We start from the raw sequence: 16,498 nt of genomic DNA, 5'->3' as shown, positions 1-16,498 counted from the left end.
AATAATGCGAATAACACAGCTTAGGTCCAACGTTGTCAAGAATTATGAAGATATACCCGTTTCATAGTTGGAAGAAATGTTTTCAACTTTGCAACTAACGTTGTGTGTAGCCTACAACTTTGCAACTAACGTGGTGTGTAGCCTCAAAGTTGTGACATATGCTTAAATAGCCGAAGGAAAATTCAATTTTAATTGTATTTTTAACATTTTTTACCGGCAGAAAAGAACATATCAGATCACTACAAATGTTTTAACCATTAAGAAGAGACCTACTTTGTGAGTGATTCCGGGAAAACTTGAAAATCAACGATATTTATGGCGACCTGAGTCACTTCACTTTCACTTTCCCGAGTAAACAGCGATGTAAATAAACTGATTTTTGTAAACACAATTGACTGGGAGGACACTGCATTTTGAGCTCAAAACAAGTTATATTGCTCATTTTTTTTTATGGTAAGTTCCAATAGCATATATATATTTTTGATAACCTTTATAAATAAAATATGAACACAATATTTAAAAATCGGTAAATAATTACGGATCGTCACCTTTATAGGGCCTTTAAAATGAAAATCTGGAACAGCAGTAAGTGTACCTTCTGTGACCAGCATGAATAAACTCTCCTACATTTTTTTTTTGAGCTGTGAACACGTTCAGTTGCTAATCGCGAAAGTGAAAGCATGTTTGCTAAAATGTGTAAGTGCTAGTGATTTCCCACCAGTTGCAAAAGCTTTCTTTTTGGAGACTCTTCAACTATTAATGTTAAATTATATATTAAATTCCTAGAAATTAAAGAACATGGTTCACTAACCACCCAAAAACGCCCCAAAAATCAATGAAATCAAATTTTCAAAAATGTCATTTTTTTATTTTGTATTCATCTTCTATAACATTTAAATTGCACAAAAAGTCAAATTTTTTAAGTGTGCCTTGTTTTCAATTGTAAAAAAATCATGATAAAAGTACATCACACACAAGAAAATGGCGAATTTACACTAAATTTATTTGTTTCATCAACAAATAAACTGTCAGCGCACGAGAACACCATGACAAACTTTGTCTTAAACAATAAAAAAAACAACAAAAGACAAAATACTATATTTTTGTGACGGTGTTATTGCGCGCTCATATCTTACTTTAAAAAAATGTGTAACCCAGTGCTGATCTCCGAGAACCCACCATGCTTTATTGAACCTATCTTTTTAACCCTATATTAAAAAAACACTGCTTAAAATACAACTTATTACCGAAATTTATTAGAGGTTTTAAGTCTGAAATGGCAAAAAAATGATCTTATCAATGTTGGTGTTAAAAAAAGAAGCCATAAGAAACGATTTTGTGTACGCGTCATTCGAAAATAACTGGGTACGAATAGCGTCGGTATCCAATGTAAACAAAGTGCAGACGACGCGTTTTCCAAAGTCGGATTTACCCGATATCTGAAAGGTAAGTTGGCATTTAGATAAACAATTATTTATTCTATTAAAAAAATGATGGTTTACCCATTTCATGGTCCATAATTATGGCTTACTAGATCGTATGCTATAATCCATTCGCGCGATAACGAACGATGTCACTGTTAAAGTAGATATAAACTGGTTAGCGAGTAGTGCTAGGTCGTAATAAAGGGCTTTGTTTAATAACTTTCTTAATAATACGAAACTTTTTTTTGTAAAGTTACTGATACATTTCGGGTTCTTCATTTACAAACAAGTGCAAACAAAACATTGTTTGATATTCGCATGCATTTGTACGAGGGCCGAATTTGGGGTTATTAAAGGGAGGTAATTCTCCACTGTACAGAAGTACATGTTTTTACCGGACATTTATAAAATATGAGTTATTGGAAACAAATTAAAATTAATATGAAACATTCCTGAACACGTTAAGATAACGTAAAAACATTAATTTGATAGTGGAATATGTCGTCTTATGCGTGTGTAAATAAAGTTTAATGTGTTTTCCAATATCGGTGCAAACAAAGATCTATTAATAAACACGTAGATCTATATTTAAAGATTTTTGATCAAACGATAATATCCTTTTTCAAGGGAGAAAATCCAAACAGTGAGTATTTAATGTTAATTGAGATTTTCTGCTATTTCTTTGAAATGTTTACTAGGTTCATTTTGCAAGCAATTCATATATCTGTATACAACAAAAAGTGCCGATTTTAAATGTACGAAAGCAATAATTTAAATAGTGTTTGAGTGTCAGCAACAGCAGTTTGTGGTTAAAAAAATATTGTAAAGTAAAATAATCTGCCTATTGTAGTAGACGAACGAAAATCACAAGCGCACGGATAGGGTTTCGGTACAGTCTCGGCGATTTAAAGCGAAAAAGTGCTGATTTTAACATTCAAATCTGCTCATTTTGGAAGATGTTGTAAACATGACGATAAATATGTTATTAAACTATTCATAATTGCAATTTCTTTGCGAGATAAATTGTGTGTTATTGCAGCTGAAAATGTACTCTTTTTATTGGCTAAGAAATCTAATTTTACTCATAAGTTAACTATAACTATACTGTATACTTACCAGTCTTATTGATCACCGTGGCGCAATGGATAAGATACTCATATTCTTTTGCTCTACGTCCAGGCTATCCGAGATCGTACCCGCGTAGATTTTGTTTCTAAATCTTATTTTAATTTCAGGATGGTGAAAGCCTACAAATGCATTTGCTGTAATAAGCGTGCAAAACCAAAAGATCGTCGTCCATTGACTGACACTGTTAAAAACTATCTACGAAGGGTCTTTCCTGCTGTAGATCCAACAGACAGTGATGTCATTTGTTGTCAATGTCGAGTCAAAAGCTACAAGAATGCCCCAAAGCCTAGGCAATGTTCAGACAACCTCAGCAATGATCCTGACAACCAACCCCAACCATCTACATCCAGACAGCCATTTAGCCCATTATCAGTAAGTAGCCCTTATATCTATTTACAGTGCTTTTACATCTGTAAAATAGTATGTAAAGGAATCTTAAATCCTATGCAGTCTTTAAAAAAAATACGTATCTTCAGCTTGTTACAATTGTTCATCGTCGGATACCCACGGCTGCTGATTACGCTCCGCTCAAACATCACTTAGGAATGGAGAGTAACGTAATGAATAGACCGGGGGTGTCCGGCGATTAACAATTGTAACAAGCTGAAGATACGTATTTTTTAAATACGACGATGACATTTGTTATGATCTTTTATAGGAAAACCGACGAAAGTTACAACAATAATGTAGTTAAATCAGTCTGGTTTAAACGTCTGTTTGCGTTGTATTAACGAATAAAACACTCCACTTATTCTAAAACACGATCTTTCTTTTCTTTTTCTCAGATCACCCTGCAAATTCCATCAACCATAAGAAGCCATTCCAGATGTTTTATATGTAAGCGCCCAGGTCCAAAATTGATCTCATTGCCAGCAGAAGGTCGTTTATCCGCCTTTATAGATCACAACATTATTATTTCCGCGGATTCCAGATGTTGTCCATCTCACGTCTATGAAGGGACATTGACCGAGACAGCTTTAATAGATATGAAGACTATTACAGAAACATCTCAAATGAATAGAACAGGCGTCAACGACTTGTTACAAAAATTAGAAAGCTTTACCAACAACAGTCAAGACATTTGAATTTTGACAATTTAAGTGATGCAGATTGTCAGTCACTTACGAAGCTAAATCGAGCCCAGTTTGAAGATCTTTATAATCATCTTTTTGACAAGATAAAAAACACCCCAAATAGATCCATCAAAACCAGTATTGGCATATTCTTATGCAAACTGTGTTCCGGTATGTCCAACAGGCCGTTATCGACGATCTTTGGAATTACAAAGTCAAGTATACGCCGTGCAGTATCAACGGTAAGGCATGCATTCATGCGCGGTTTTGTGCCTCTGTATCTTGGCATTGACAGTGTCACTAGGGAATCGCTGATAAATGAACATACAAAGCCTTTAGAGAAGAAGCTGTTTGGAAACCAGGAAGAGAGGTTAATTCTTGATTTGGATGGTACATACATCTACATCAATAAATCAAACAACTTTCAGTTTCAGCGCCGTTCATTTAGTTTGCATAAGGGAAGGCCATTAGTGAAGCCCATGGTAGTTGTCACAACAACTGGACATTTTCTGACAATAGTAGGCCCGTACATGTCAGACGGCAAGAACAATGACGCAGCAATATTAAATCACATGTTGAAGACAAACATAGATGATATTAGGGGGCTTTTGAGAGAAGGGGATGTATTTGTTGTAGACCGAGGGTTCCGAGTTGCGTTACCCCTGTTAAAGGACCTCGGCATTAATGCTGAAATGCCAGCCATTATGCAGAAAGGAGAAAAACAATTGACTACGGGAGAAGCGAACGCGAGTCGACTAGTAACGAAAGTAAGTATTACACTTACAGGTTATTATAATGTGTAGATTACTCTTGCCGGAAAGCCCGTAATTTCTTAACAATCAAACATGGTTAACCTATATCAATCCCCATTTCATGTTTTAACACATCTGTAGGAGATGTTTAAAAACAATTTACAAAAGGATATATTGTGCACAAAATAAGCAGTTGGTCGCAAAGATTTCTATACAAAATATGCTCAAATGCGGAGGACATGGGGCTTATTTGGATTTATATATGTTCGTCTGTATGTCTGTCTGTCTGCATATCCGTCATCTGTAGACACACTTTTGTTTTTGTATATCTAAGTGAGGCGTCAACAGAATCCAATAAAATGTCATACTTATATACAATTCAATATCGTGCATCCGCCTGCCATTTTGTTTGTTTGATGCATTTTTAAATGGATTGCCGTACAAGACACCATAAATGAGTATTAATCACATTTTGTGATAGTTCAATTTTTAATGTGTAAAATGATTAGTCGTTTTCTTTATTTATGATTTTCTCTTGATAAACCTTACAATCCCGACAAATCACGAACCCAAACTTGCAAAACGCATAGATTGCCATTTTTATAATAATCTTTCATTATCATTTCACAGATCAGATGGGTGGTTGAATCGGCAAACGCTAGAATCAAGAGATTTAAATATCTAGATCATGTGATGCCAAATAGCCAGCTGCCATTTATTGGTGACTTTGTTAGAATTGTTTGCGCCATCTCAAACAAATACTTCTCCCCTCTAAGTTCCCCAGACCAAGTCGAACAAGATGAATTGATCGCCGAAAAGATGCTGCAACAAAATGAAAAAGAAAACGAGCTGAAAATGTTAGTAGAAGAGAAAGGTCTTGCTAGGAAAAAGACAATTTGGCGGCCTATTGAAGATTGTGAAGTACAGGGATTTCCGCGTTTAAGTGATGAACAGCTAAGTGAACTTACACTTGGTGTTTACCAATTGCGTTTGAGTTCCAGCTACATGCAAGAGCATACAACTGGAAATTGTGACATTAAAGTGCATGTTCACGAGAAAAGTTTGATTTCTGCAAAATTGCAAAGTCGCCATACATCTAGCAGAAGGTACATGCTGTGGATACGTCACAGTGAGGATATGGTCGAATCATGGTACTGCCAATGCAAGACTGGATCGCGAGTGGTTGGAATGTGTTCACACATTGCAGCTGTGGTCTGGTTCTTGTCTGCCGGTAGATATCAGCAAAAGGAAAGTTTGGGGGTTCGAGACTGGGGAAAGTACCTGTCTGACGCCTCTGCAATTCGTGTTGATGATTCAAGTTCTAGCGAGAGTGATAGCGAAGTTTTTTAGACTGATTTTATTTCATTCTACCAGTGTCTCCATGCACGTTTCATATACAAGTTTTTAAGCCTTGGCTTTGTGTTAGCACTGGGAAACCTTGAGACATAAGTGGAAATTGCTCATTTTGACATTAACGTCATTTTCAATTGGGACCTGCTATAATGGAAATGATGTGCATGGATACATGCTTTTAATCAAAATGTATGCATAGTCATGTTAACAAAAATGTTATGAGCAAACAATATGCTACTGGTATAACATTTAAATAATTAGTTACTAAAAGGGGCCTTTTCACAGATTTTGGCATTTTTTAACTTATTCATTAAATGCTTTATATCGATAAATGTAAACATTGGATCGTAAAAGCTCCAGTAAAAAATCAAGAATAAAATTAAAAAAAGGAAAAGAACATTGCCCGAACCAGGTTTCGAACCAGTGACCCCTGGAGTCCTGTCAGAGTTATGAAGTAAAAACGCTTTAGCCTACTGAGCTATTCCGCCGTGTACACATGCTGCACGTATTTTATACCTTATATAAGCAATCTTCGTAGTTTCACAAAATTTAACGACAAAAACAGAACTCTCCAAATTATTCATTCGTTTCGCGTTGCAACGCTTTATAATTTTTAGGTTTTAAAATCGTCAAAAGATGCATATAATGGCTCTATTAGACCATGGTAAATGTTCAGTATTACTGTTTCCTCACAAATATCATAACTAAAACGAAAATTTGCGAATCTGAAACAACTTTTTTCAATTTTGTCAATTTACCAAAGCGTGAAAAGATCCCTTTAACATATGTTAAGATCTATATAATTCATCAAACAGATGAAGGGTTGCTTTTGTCTATTTCTTTATTAATTGTTTATATTTCTGATCATTCTCGTTTACGCTAATAGCTATGAACTGTCTTCTTTTTCACTCTAGCGTGTAAATGGAGACGAAGTCCGTTGTAACATAAACTATAGATAATAGTATGCTACTGAATTATGAAATGAATGTTATCGGTCAGGGGTTGGGAGAATTGACAAATCTACGAGGTTTACCGTCACAACTCTAGTGCGTTCAGTTACAACGAACGTTTGCCAATCATCGTTCGTTTCCGATTCGGTCTTATTGAACGATTGGTTTCGCTATCGATCTACCTCCCGAAAGGGTTCGCTTCGGTTCGCGAAATATAGCGAACATTGCTGTAACTGAAGCTGGATTGGTCATTGTCGGCTCGGGTACTACGTACATGTACCCCGGGTACTCTTAATTATACTTACATGTACCCCGGGTACGGTTAATATATGTACTTAAACGTACCCGGGAAATTTAACGCTTAATCGGTCGTTGTCGGCTTTTTTTTTATTAATTATATTTACATTTATGTTAATTTTCTGTAAAATGGCTTTTATGTTATTGAAACTCGTACCCAAAAAGCATGTTGATGCAGTTTTTATAAACAGAAGTTTGTTTAAGATTATCGGTAGCGTTTAACGACATCGGATTTTGGACTGGAATACAAATCGGGTAAGTCTAATATCGACCGGGTACGATTAAGTATATTTACCGTACACGGGGTACATGTAAGTATAATTAAGAGTACCCGCGGTACATGTAAGTAGTACCAGATCCGACAATGACCACTCGAGCGTAACTGAACGCACTAGACTTTGGTTTCGCTAGCGAACTACCTCCCAAGAGGGTTCGCTTCGGTTCGCGGCGAACCGAGCGTTGAATAGCAGAACGTTCGCGAACGTTTGCTGTAACTGAATGCACTAGAGTGTCACGCCACAACTAAGTATAATAATATTATATTTATCTAGTAACTCTTCATAAATATTTTAAATGAAAAAGGCTTTATTTTCATGATAATCAATGAAAGAGACTTACACCTTCAAATATATTTGATCGGAAACTGGGACGTATGTAAATACCGATTTTTCTCAAATACACAAGTTGACTGTTTACTCTACTCGCTTAATTCTTCTTATCGAAAGATATTGACAAAATATACGTGAAGTGTACCCTATAATGAAATGGAAATCTATAATTAGCCTTATTTACCAAAACATCTTTAAACAAAATCCGATATGGATCGATCTAGACAATGTTTTGACAGTGGAAAATGTAACATAAGCACAAACGTAATTCAGCGCAATAATGGCATGTTAAATGACGTCATAAATGAGCGCCATTTCGTTGTGTTACTAGGGGTTGTTGTTTATTCGCCAATTTTGACGTCGTAGTTATGTATATTGCAAAACGGACGTCATTTTTAAAAATAGACAAATTGCAATAATTACAGCATAAATATTGGGAAAATCTGAGGTTGGGCGTTTTTTGGTGGTTAGTGAACCATGTCCTTTATATTTTTCAGTGCTAAAAGAAAACATAATTTCAAAATTCAAGGGTTTAAAAACAGTTTGATTATAGCTTGTAAGCTACACAGTCGTTCGAAAAAAAACCGCAACGAAATAGAACAATATTACTTTGTAACATACTTCGTGAATTGTGATAAATCTTTAGATATTTTAAATACATTACCCTTATTATGGATCTCTGAACCAGACCTGTTTTAAGAACATAATGTTAAATATAGTAAAATAAATATAGAAGTATTGTATTGCGAATATAACCGATATTATACATTGTAAACTAAACCATATTTGTTGTGTATACATACGAATCTGGTATTCAAATGAATGTAAATGTACACAGTTTAACACCGCTTTTTCTATGGAACGTATATTTACCCGTTTTCTTCAATAGCTGCGACGGAAAATCCAAAATAACTCCCATTACTATGACCCTTGATAATGTTCACATTTATTACGTCTATATTACACCCATTTGAAAACGATAAAAAAGAAACTAAGGCAACTGCAAACACACACTCCATTTTATTCAAATTTTCTATGACACTCTTATATTTTATTTTCATACTGAAACAGTTTGTTATGTCAATACATATGAGAACTAGATGTTTACTCGAAAGCTTATCGTGTAAGGCATTGGTTTATATTCAAGGCCAGGAGAGTAAATGTTTTATAACATGTAAACCAGCCTGTTATGACAACTTGCATTTCTTTACCTGGATATGCTATGCGTACTTCTCCCCGACGTTTAAGTTACACAACGACAAAATGAAGGAACAAATACACGATGCTTTTATTTTTTTCGATATAATATTTAGTTTATGTCAAACATAATACATTTACCATATATATATAATTTTTTTATATAACTTATTGCCCGGTGTATATTTTGTTAAACATGGCAATTATCCAAAATAAGTGTTTGTTTAACATGAGACATTTCCAAATATTGTTTTTTAAATATGACGAATTTAAAATAAAGTTTTTGTTTAATATGACACATTTCTCAAAATAATTTTGGTTCAATATGAAACATTTTCCACATTCGTTTTTGTAAAATAAGACAAGATAAATTTCCCACACACGTTCTTGTTAAAAATAACATGTCTCCCACAAATGTTTGATTTTGTCAAATAAAATACATTTCTCACGTTATTTTGTGCATGCATATTTTCGTTGATTCCCCGAACAATGCACTTTTTGTACTTTTTCGTCATACATGCACATGCAGTGGTCACCTATTATGACATAACTTTGGAACATGAACTTGAACTTAAGCCTTTCAGAAAGCTCAGCATGGACTGTTTGACGCATCTGTCTTGTAAAATGCTCGTTCACTCGTGACTATTAAGCTTAATGTCAATTTTCGTTGTTGTCAAAAGTCTCGTCAATTGCCTATGTTATTAAGCGTGTCGTCGATAGTTGATGTTATCAAGCGTATCGTCAATAGTTTTGTTGTCAAGTGTTTCGTCAATTATTGTTGTTATCAAGCGTCTCATCAATTGTCAATGTTATCAAGCGTGTCGTCAGTTGTGATAAAGCATGTCGTCAATTATCGATGCTATCAAGCGTGTCGTCAATAGTTGTTGTTATCAAGTGTGTCGAAAAATGTTTTAGTTTTCAAGCGTTTCGTCAATTGTTGTTGTTATCAAGTGTTTCGACAACTGTGGTTGTTATCAAGCGTTTCGTAAATTGTCGATGTTATCAAGCGTGTCGTCAATTGTTGTTGGTATCAAGCGTATCGTCAATTATCGATGTTTTCAAGCGTGTCGTGAATTTGTGTTGTTATCAAACTAATCGTCTAATTATCGATGTTATCAAGCGTGTCGTCAATTATCGTAGTTATCAAGCACACTATCGATTATCCTGGCTATGAAGCGTATTGACAATTGTGCGTTGCTGTTAAGCAGGTTACCACCAATATTTGTTTACAACTCAATTTATCCTTAGGAAAAAATACCTTTTCAGTTATATGAACCTGTGCTCATAAATAATCACATATTGACATCAGATTTGAAGTATTTTAATTTGATAGACACTCCATATTAGCGTTTTCCTTCATGTACATAAACGGAACAAAACAATTTTCATAGAGTTTCGAATAAAAACTATTGTATGTCTTAAACAAGAACTTAAAACATTTTGATTTAGTGAAGCTATAACTATTTCCCGTGGAAGTTAAACGAGTAATAAAAGCGACTCTAAAACAAAAACCTGCATATAAGGTGAGATTAGTGTTGACTTTGGGAAATCATAATTCCAGTTAATTGAATGTAATGACAAATTAATGCTTTTTTCTAAAAGCAACCTAAAAATAAAACAGAAACAAAAAATGTATATACAATTCAAAAGGAAACACATTTAAAACAATAATAATAAGAAACATTCTTTTTGCTATTTATATAAATTCTGGCGTGGACCTGCTCCTATATTACATTACATGTATTACACTACGTTATGAAAAAGGAATGAGCAAATATGGAAAGAAGATTTGATTTCCCAAAACTCGAGTATTAAGTCTTAAATCTATTATCTTTTATAGCCTTGAAAAGCCTTGAATAAGAACATAAATATAAATCGAGATAACAGCGTTTGTAAGACATTTGGGTCAATCGATATCAACTAGTGTGATAAATGGAAATCTAAAAATAAGGAATAAGTAATAGTTTACAGATAGGAGTCGGTCTCTGGGAAAATTGGGCTTAATGCGCACAATCTTATTGTTGTAGATAATTAAACAATATGTTAATATGAATTTACCTATAATGCCAACTGTTCCGTGCCAGATATCTTCCGATTTTTTATTTCAATACCAATCTTATCTCAAGGGGTGAAATATTTTGCATGTAACACTATATAGTTATATATAGTCTTTTACTTAGTTTATTCAAGTATGGCGCTCTGGTTTAAATAAGCCCTGTCTGAGGCGTGGTAGTGATGGTAATAATGTAATAAAATAGAACAATAACTAAATATGACATCAGAGTCTGGCGCTTCACAAAGATTGTTTTAATTATGAGCCTGGGTTCCAAACTGGCAACGCCGCCATACACAAGTGGTTGAATAAGGGCTATCTTAGCCATCTTGTCATTCAAAAGGACCTTACTTTGGAGATGGGGATGGGTTATTAGAATTTTTTTGAAGACATCTGCTAACATAAGCTGTTGTATTTAACCAATAATATACTGGCGCTTTGCATAACATTAACATATGAGCCACGTTCTTTGACAATGGGATTTAATGCATGTGCGTTAAGTGTCGTCCCAGATTAGCCTGTGTAGTCCGCATAGACTTATCAGGGACGACACTTTGCAACTAAACTTGATTTTTGCTAAGAAGAGACTCTCTTTAAATGAAACATGTCCTAAACGCGGAAAGTATCGTCCCTGATTAAAAGTTGTTTCGAGTGTTCAACGTTTTTTTTCCAACCATGTAATCTGTCCTTCATCATTATTATGTATAAATTGTGTGATTTTAATGCTATATTTGACATTGATTTAAATGTGAACATCTCATTTAATTTTCATTTTCAGTTCCATCAAAATCATGATATTGCACAAGTTATATCATTATGCAGTGCACATGGAATCCGCAAATGAATACCGACATTCATACATATTAATAACGAGTAGAGTTGTATCAACTGATACAAACTTTTACAGTAATTTTAAGTTCTATATAAATTAAAAAAGAACAAAGTATGCTTAAAGTATCAGTAGGTTTGAAAGCATGTCCTACTGCTACAAATTCAAGTGAGCCACTGGTGAAATATTGAATGCGATGAACGGTTTCAATAAGCAATTTTTAGAAATCAACAATTATTGCAATACCAAGAAATCTTTCAAGATCTTTCATTAAAATAAATTTCATTGAACATATACTATGAATAACGGCTTGGTTGCATGTTATAAATAGCATTTTAAATAGACACCTAAGATATCAGATATGTCAAGGTCGAAAACACTATTGAAGCTCAATGTCTTTACCGTTTACGACAGCTGGTGAATTGGTTTATTCTCAAAGTAGACTCGATACATGTATTTGCGTAATGAAACTCAAAGTAAAAAAAAATCGGAATCGATAAACATGAATTAAAGCATGAACTACGAACAACAGGGCCCATACATTATCCCAATAAGGTTATATAGCATATGTTGTAAAACATCAACTGTTCCTGCATTGTGTTAATAAATACTTGTTCTATAACACTAATCTAACATTTCTGTTAACACATATATGATATTTAAATACCCTAGCTATTTTGAATCAAGTGATCTTTATTTTAAGCAAAAATAAATAAATAAAATAAAGCAAAAAGTTAGTATTAAACAGGCTGTTTGTCAAACTTGAGTGCATTATATGTACGATTGTAACACATGCAAATGTGAAGCAAAATGTAGACATAATTAGAGGCATAAATGTTTAAAACTTTTAAATAAATCATTTTCAATGACATATTTAAATCCTATAGCAAGCTCATTGAGCGTTACCTAAGTTATTAGTTAATATACAATATTTCCCGATGGTGAAATTATATAACATTGTTACGTTCGGCTTATTAAAGTAAGATATAGTCAACTTGAACTAACGAATGATAATTTATATTGCCTTAATGATGTTCTATTGTTCATATATTTGCACGTAGCAATTTGTGGTAAATTTGCAGCGTTTAACACAATGCATGTTCGATGTTATACCACGATTTCTCATATGAAATTTCACATTTACGCTCGTGTTGAGCTTTCGAGGTAGGTACTCAACGCATTCAAATACATACAAATTAATATAAAGTCACCAATAAGTCAGCAAGCGTTATGACTTTTATCGAAATTCAACAATCGTTCTGTATAGTTTTGTTTTGTGGTACGTGACAGTTTTTTGAACGTTTCAATAATAAAATATTACATACAATGACATTAAATAAGTATTGTATGCGGTAAACTGCAATGGGTTTCTCATTGTCATCAAGTTCGATAACATCTATATTCTGACACGTTTACTAGCTAGTACAATCAAACCAAAATAGACATATTATTTAAAACTAGATCTATTAAAAGATGTGTTCTATGAAACAAAATAGTTCACGTGAGTAAACATGTTGAAACAGCTGCTTTAAGGAATCTACAACTTTGGTCTTATTCAGATGTTTTTTGTTTAATGTCACACTCTTACAGTTTATCAAAAGACATAAAAAAAGAACAATTTTCTCTGATAACACTAAATTACAGTTAAATACCTGCCTATCGCCGAAACGAAGTGTCGAAATTCCCCGTAATTTATGAATAATAGTTCACAGAATAAGCTACAAGGAAGTTTATTTACGCTTCATCGTCTTTCAGTTATAAAGGTTATGATCGCGTATCATTCAACTACACAAACATTGCCATAGTTGTTATTGAAATAATTATTACTAATATATTCTCCTGCTCATCATCATCATCATCATCATCATCATCATCATCATCATCATCATCATCATCATCATCATCATCATCATCATCATCATCATATCATCATTATCATCATCATCATTATCATCAATCATCATCATCATCATCATCATCATCATCGTCGTCGTCCACGTCGTCGTCATCATCATCATCATCATCATCATCATCATCATCATCATCATCATCATCATCATCATCATCATCATCATCATCATCATCATCATCATCATCATCATTATCATCACACCATCATCATCATTATCATCATCATCTGCTAATTCTTCATCATCTGCTTCATCTTCTTCATGGAACTGTTTTTTTAAATGAAACTTCTTTTACAAAAATTTAATTTAGAACAGAGAAATCAACAAATAATAAGTTTGTGATAATTCGAATATTGGTATAAAATCAATGCACGTTACCCATGAAGGCTACACCCCACCTACTTTTCAACTCTTGTACAAATAAAGTCATCGCAGTCCATGTTGAATGCTTCAAAAACTTCTCCCTAAAACCATGTTTATGCATGAATATATCGTTGTTGCTTACAGAAGCAGATAACATGAGCAGGCAAAACTTTAATGTTTATGTTATTCGAATATTTCACATGTTCCGTATCATAACTGTGATTTCTGGTAAGTAAATAGTGGTATGAGTCTTGTTCACGTAGGCTATTTAATGAACGAATGGAACGAAATTTTATCATTTCCACAAATATAAACCTGATAGTGTTATATTGTTATTCTGCAAATTTGTTTCGGCATTCTAGAAAGTTGTTATATATTTAGAATACATGTACTTGAAGCACATGTGACTGCCATTTTGAACTATTAATTCGAATAAATTCGCCGTTATGTTGCGGTGTTTTCGCTTCGTTTCATTAATATATTACTTTTTGAATTACATATATGTTCTGCCATATTATATTATCTAAATGTAGCTCGATTACACTTTATGTTAAAAGCGGGCATGAAGTAAACATGAAGTAAACACATGATCAATGGAAAATTGCAATCATGAAATATAATACTTATTATGGAGTTAGATGTTCAACGAAACATAACCGAAACTGAAACGATGATTAATCTACTAGAGCCGACACGTCTATGTTTGATGAGATAATAAAATACAATATGTATTGATTGTGTGTGTCCTATAAGGAAGATACAATAACATTTCAATTATTTATTTAGGATACAGTTATAATTAGGTATAGTGTCTTTTAACACATCACACAACACTGCACAGGTTTTAAACTGTAAACAAGCAATCATTATTCATAACTTCGTGTTTTACATTTACCTGTTCACTTATTGAAACACGCGCATAAAAAATAATTTGCAATAATAATAATAATTTCATAGAAGTCGTTAAAGGTGAATCAGAGTAGTTTAAACAGAGTAATCAACAACCATTTTTGAAAGTATATTCCTTTTAAGAATAACCGTAGTTTATATGGAAGTGCATTGTAATTCAGTATTATTATGTCCCACTTAAAAAAAACACGAAACGACACAAAATGTGCGTAATTTCTCCACAGCGAAAATATGTTAAATTACCGCTTTGACAATGATTTAAAAGGAGTTGCATTTCGGACATACAGCTCGTGTGACAAGTACATAACATAAACTGAAGTTGCATTTTTGTGGTTAATAAGTCAAGGCAATAGTCTGTTATTGACAAACACGTCGGTTTTAAATTTACATAAAATCTACCGTCCTTCATCTGAAAACTGGGGCATACGTTGCATTTAACACTTAAAGTAGTTTGCAGCATTCGGTTTATTTCAATCGCATATTTTCTTTTATACGTATTCTTTTTTCTTATATTAAAAATTAGTTTTACAATTTGAATTTATTAAGATTTTTTAAAGACGTTTCTTTTTTAATAGTTTACATAATATAATGGATAAACTGTATCTAAGGTGTAAATATCTGTAGATTGTTTAATTTTTCAATAAATTGTTATTCGTTTTCCAATTCTTTTACTTTATGAAAAAGCTCCCTTTCTTTTTATTGATACAATTATGTTATCTTTTTTTTTTCAAAATAGATCTGACATCATGTAGTCTGGGGGTTGTAAGTATTTTGACAAATGTAATGAGTAAAACATTAAACCATTGACAAACAAAATGGTTTATTCGTGTCATTTTCATTCAAATATCAGTGTATAACGGAAATGCTTTGTGTTTGGATTTTATGCTTAAATAGGGCAACAGGGCATTGAACATTTTAAATATCCGCTATAATTTCGGAATTATATTACCTATAAGAGTAATGGGAATTGCTTTGTTTATTTGTCTCCATAAGAAATGTATGATCATTCAAGGAGTAGTTGAAATAGCAAACTGTTATCATTGTGCACTTGTCATTTACTATCATCCGTAAAAAAATCTAAGCAAGTTTATATATAATTTTCAAAACTTTATAAACATGAATATCAAATAAATATATATTAATCTTCACAAGACGTTCATAAGTCTTGCGGAGGCAAGCCATCAATTGTATGCACAATACTGAACAATATATACAATACAGCGATACTCATAAAAGGATTAAAGCTCGGGTCACAACATTGGGTCAATACATTAAATGATACAGATAACTTCTCTTATAATATGTTTTGATGGCATTGGTTAATAAACTCCATATCAAACACAAGCAACAATGATATTGTAGACCCTTATAAAATGAAAAAAAGGTTTATTGGAATATGTATATTTAACAATTAACACAAGTCGTTGCAATATAGTTTCAATAACGATTAGTCTGATAAATGTGTTTCGTTTTTTATTCTTTCTTTACAATTTAATATAAAGAAAATACTAGGTCGGTGCCGAATAAAGCAAAGTTTATTTTGCGAGGCTTAGAAAATCTGAACCACGAGCCTTGGCGAGTGGTTCAGATTTTCGTGCCGAGCAAGATAAATTTGCTTTATTCGGCACCGACCTAGTATTCAATTTAACCCA

At 33.2% G+C, this 16,498-nt stretch overlaps 2 protein-coding genes across 3 annotated transcripts in view; one reads left to right on the top strand and one right to left on the bottom strand.

Annotated features, from left to right (window-relative positions):
* Positions 1–13,402, bottom strand: part of LOC127856585 (integrin alpha-4-like) — a 32,793-nt gene extending 19,391 nt beyond the window's left edge. Inside the window, exon 1 of the mRNA XM_052392881.1 lies at positions 13,317–13,402. The gene's annotated coding sequence lies outside the window, so the exon portion shown is untranslated. The remainder of the gene's footprint in view (positions 1–13,316) is intronic.
* LOC127856590 (uncharacterized) lies at positions 1,034–7,294 on the top strand. Of its 2 annotated transcripts, XM_052392887.1 has the most exons (4): positions 1,034–1,446; positions 2,660–2,924; positions 3,338–4,392; positions 5,008–7,294. In XM_052392887.1, the coding sequence occupies exons 3-4, from the start codon at positions 3,799–3,801 to the stop codon at positions 5,725–5,727; spliced, it is 1,314 nt and encodes a 437-aa protein (XP_052248847.1). In that variant the 5' UTR covers positions 1,034–1,446; positions 2,660–2,924; positions 3,338–3,798; the 3' UTR covers positions 5,728–7,294. The 2 variants fall into 2 exon arrangements, with proteins under 2 accessions (XP_052248847.1, XP_052248846.1); XM_052392886.1 differs by lacking the exon at positions 1,034–1,446 and having other exon boundaries at positions 1,642–2,924.
* Positions 13,403–16,498: the final 3,096 nt, after the last annotated feature.

This window comes from Dreissena polymorpha, chromosome 13 (genome assembly GCF_020536995.1).
Source record: "Dreissena polymorpha isolate Duluth1 chromosome 13, UMN_Dpol_1.0, whole genome shotgun sequence".
Lineage (NCBI taxonomy): Eukaryota > Metazoa > Mollusca > Bivalvia > Myida > Dreissenidae > Dreissena > Dreissena polymorpha.
Note: the sequence above shows the minus strand (reverse complement) of the source record. Positions and strands in the feature narration are given on the sequence as shown.

What these genes read in the sequence shown, in the direction of transcription:
- LOC127856590 (XM_052392887.1), top strand. Translation starts at nt 3,799, where the DNA reads ATGTCCAACAGGCCGTTATCGACGATCTTTGGAATTACAAAGTCAAGT. An exon ending in CGAGTCGACTAGTAACGAAA is followed by an intron (nt 4,393 to 5,007) that starts GTAAGTATTACA and finishes ATCATTTCACAG; the next exon opens with ATCAGATGGGTGGTTGAATC.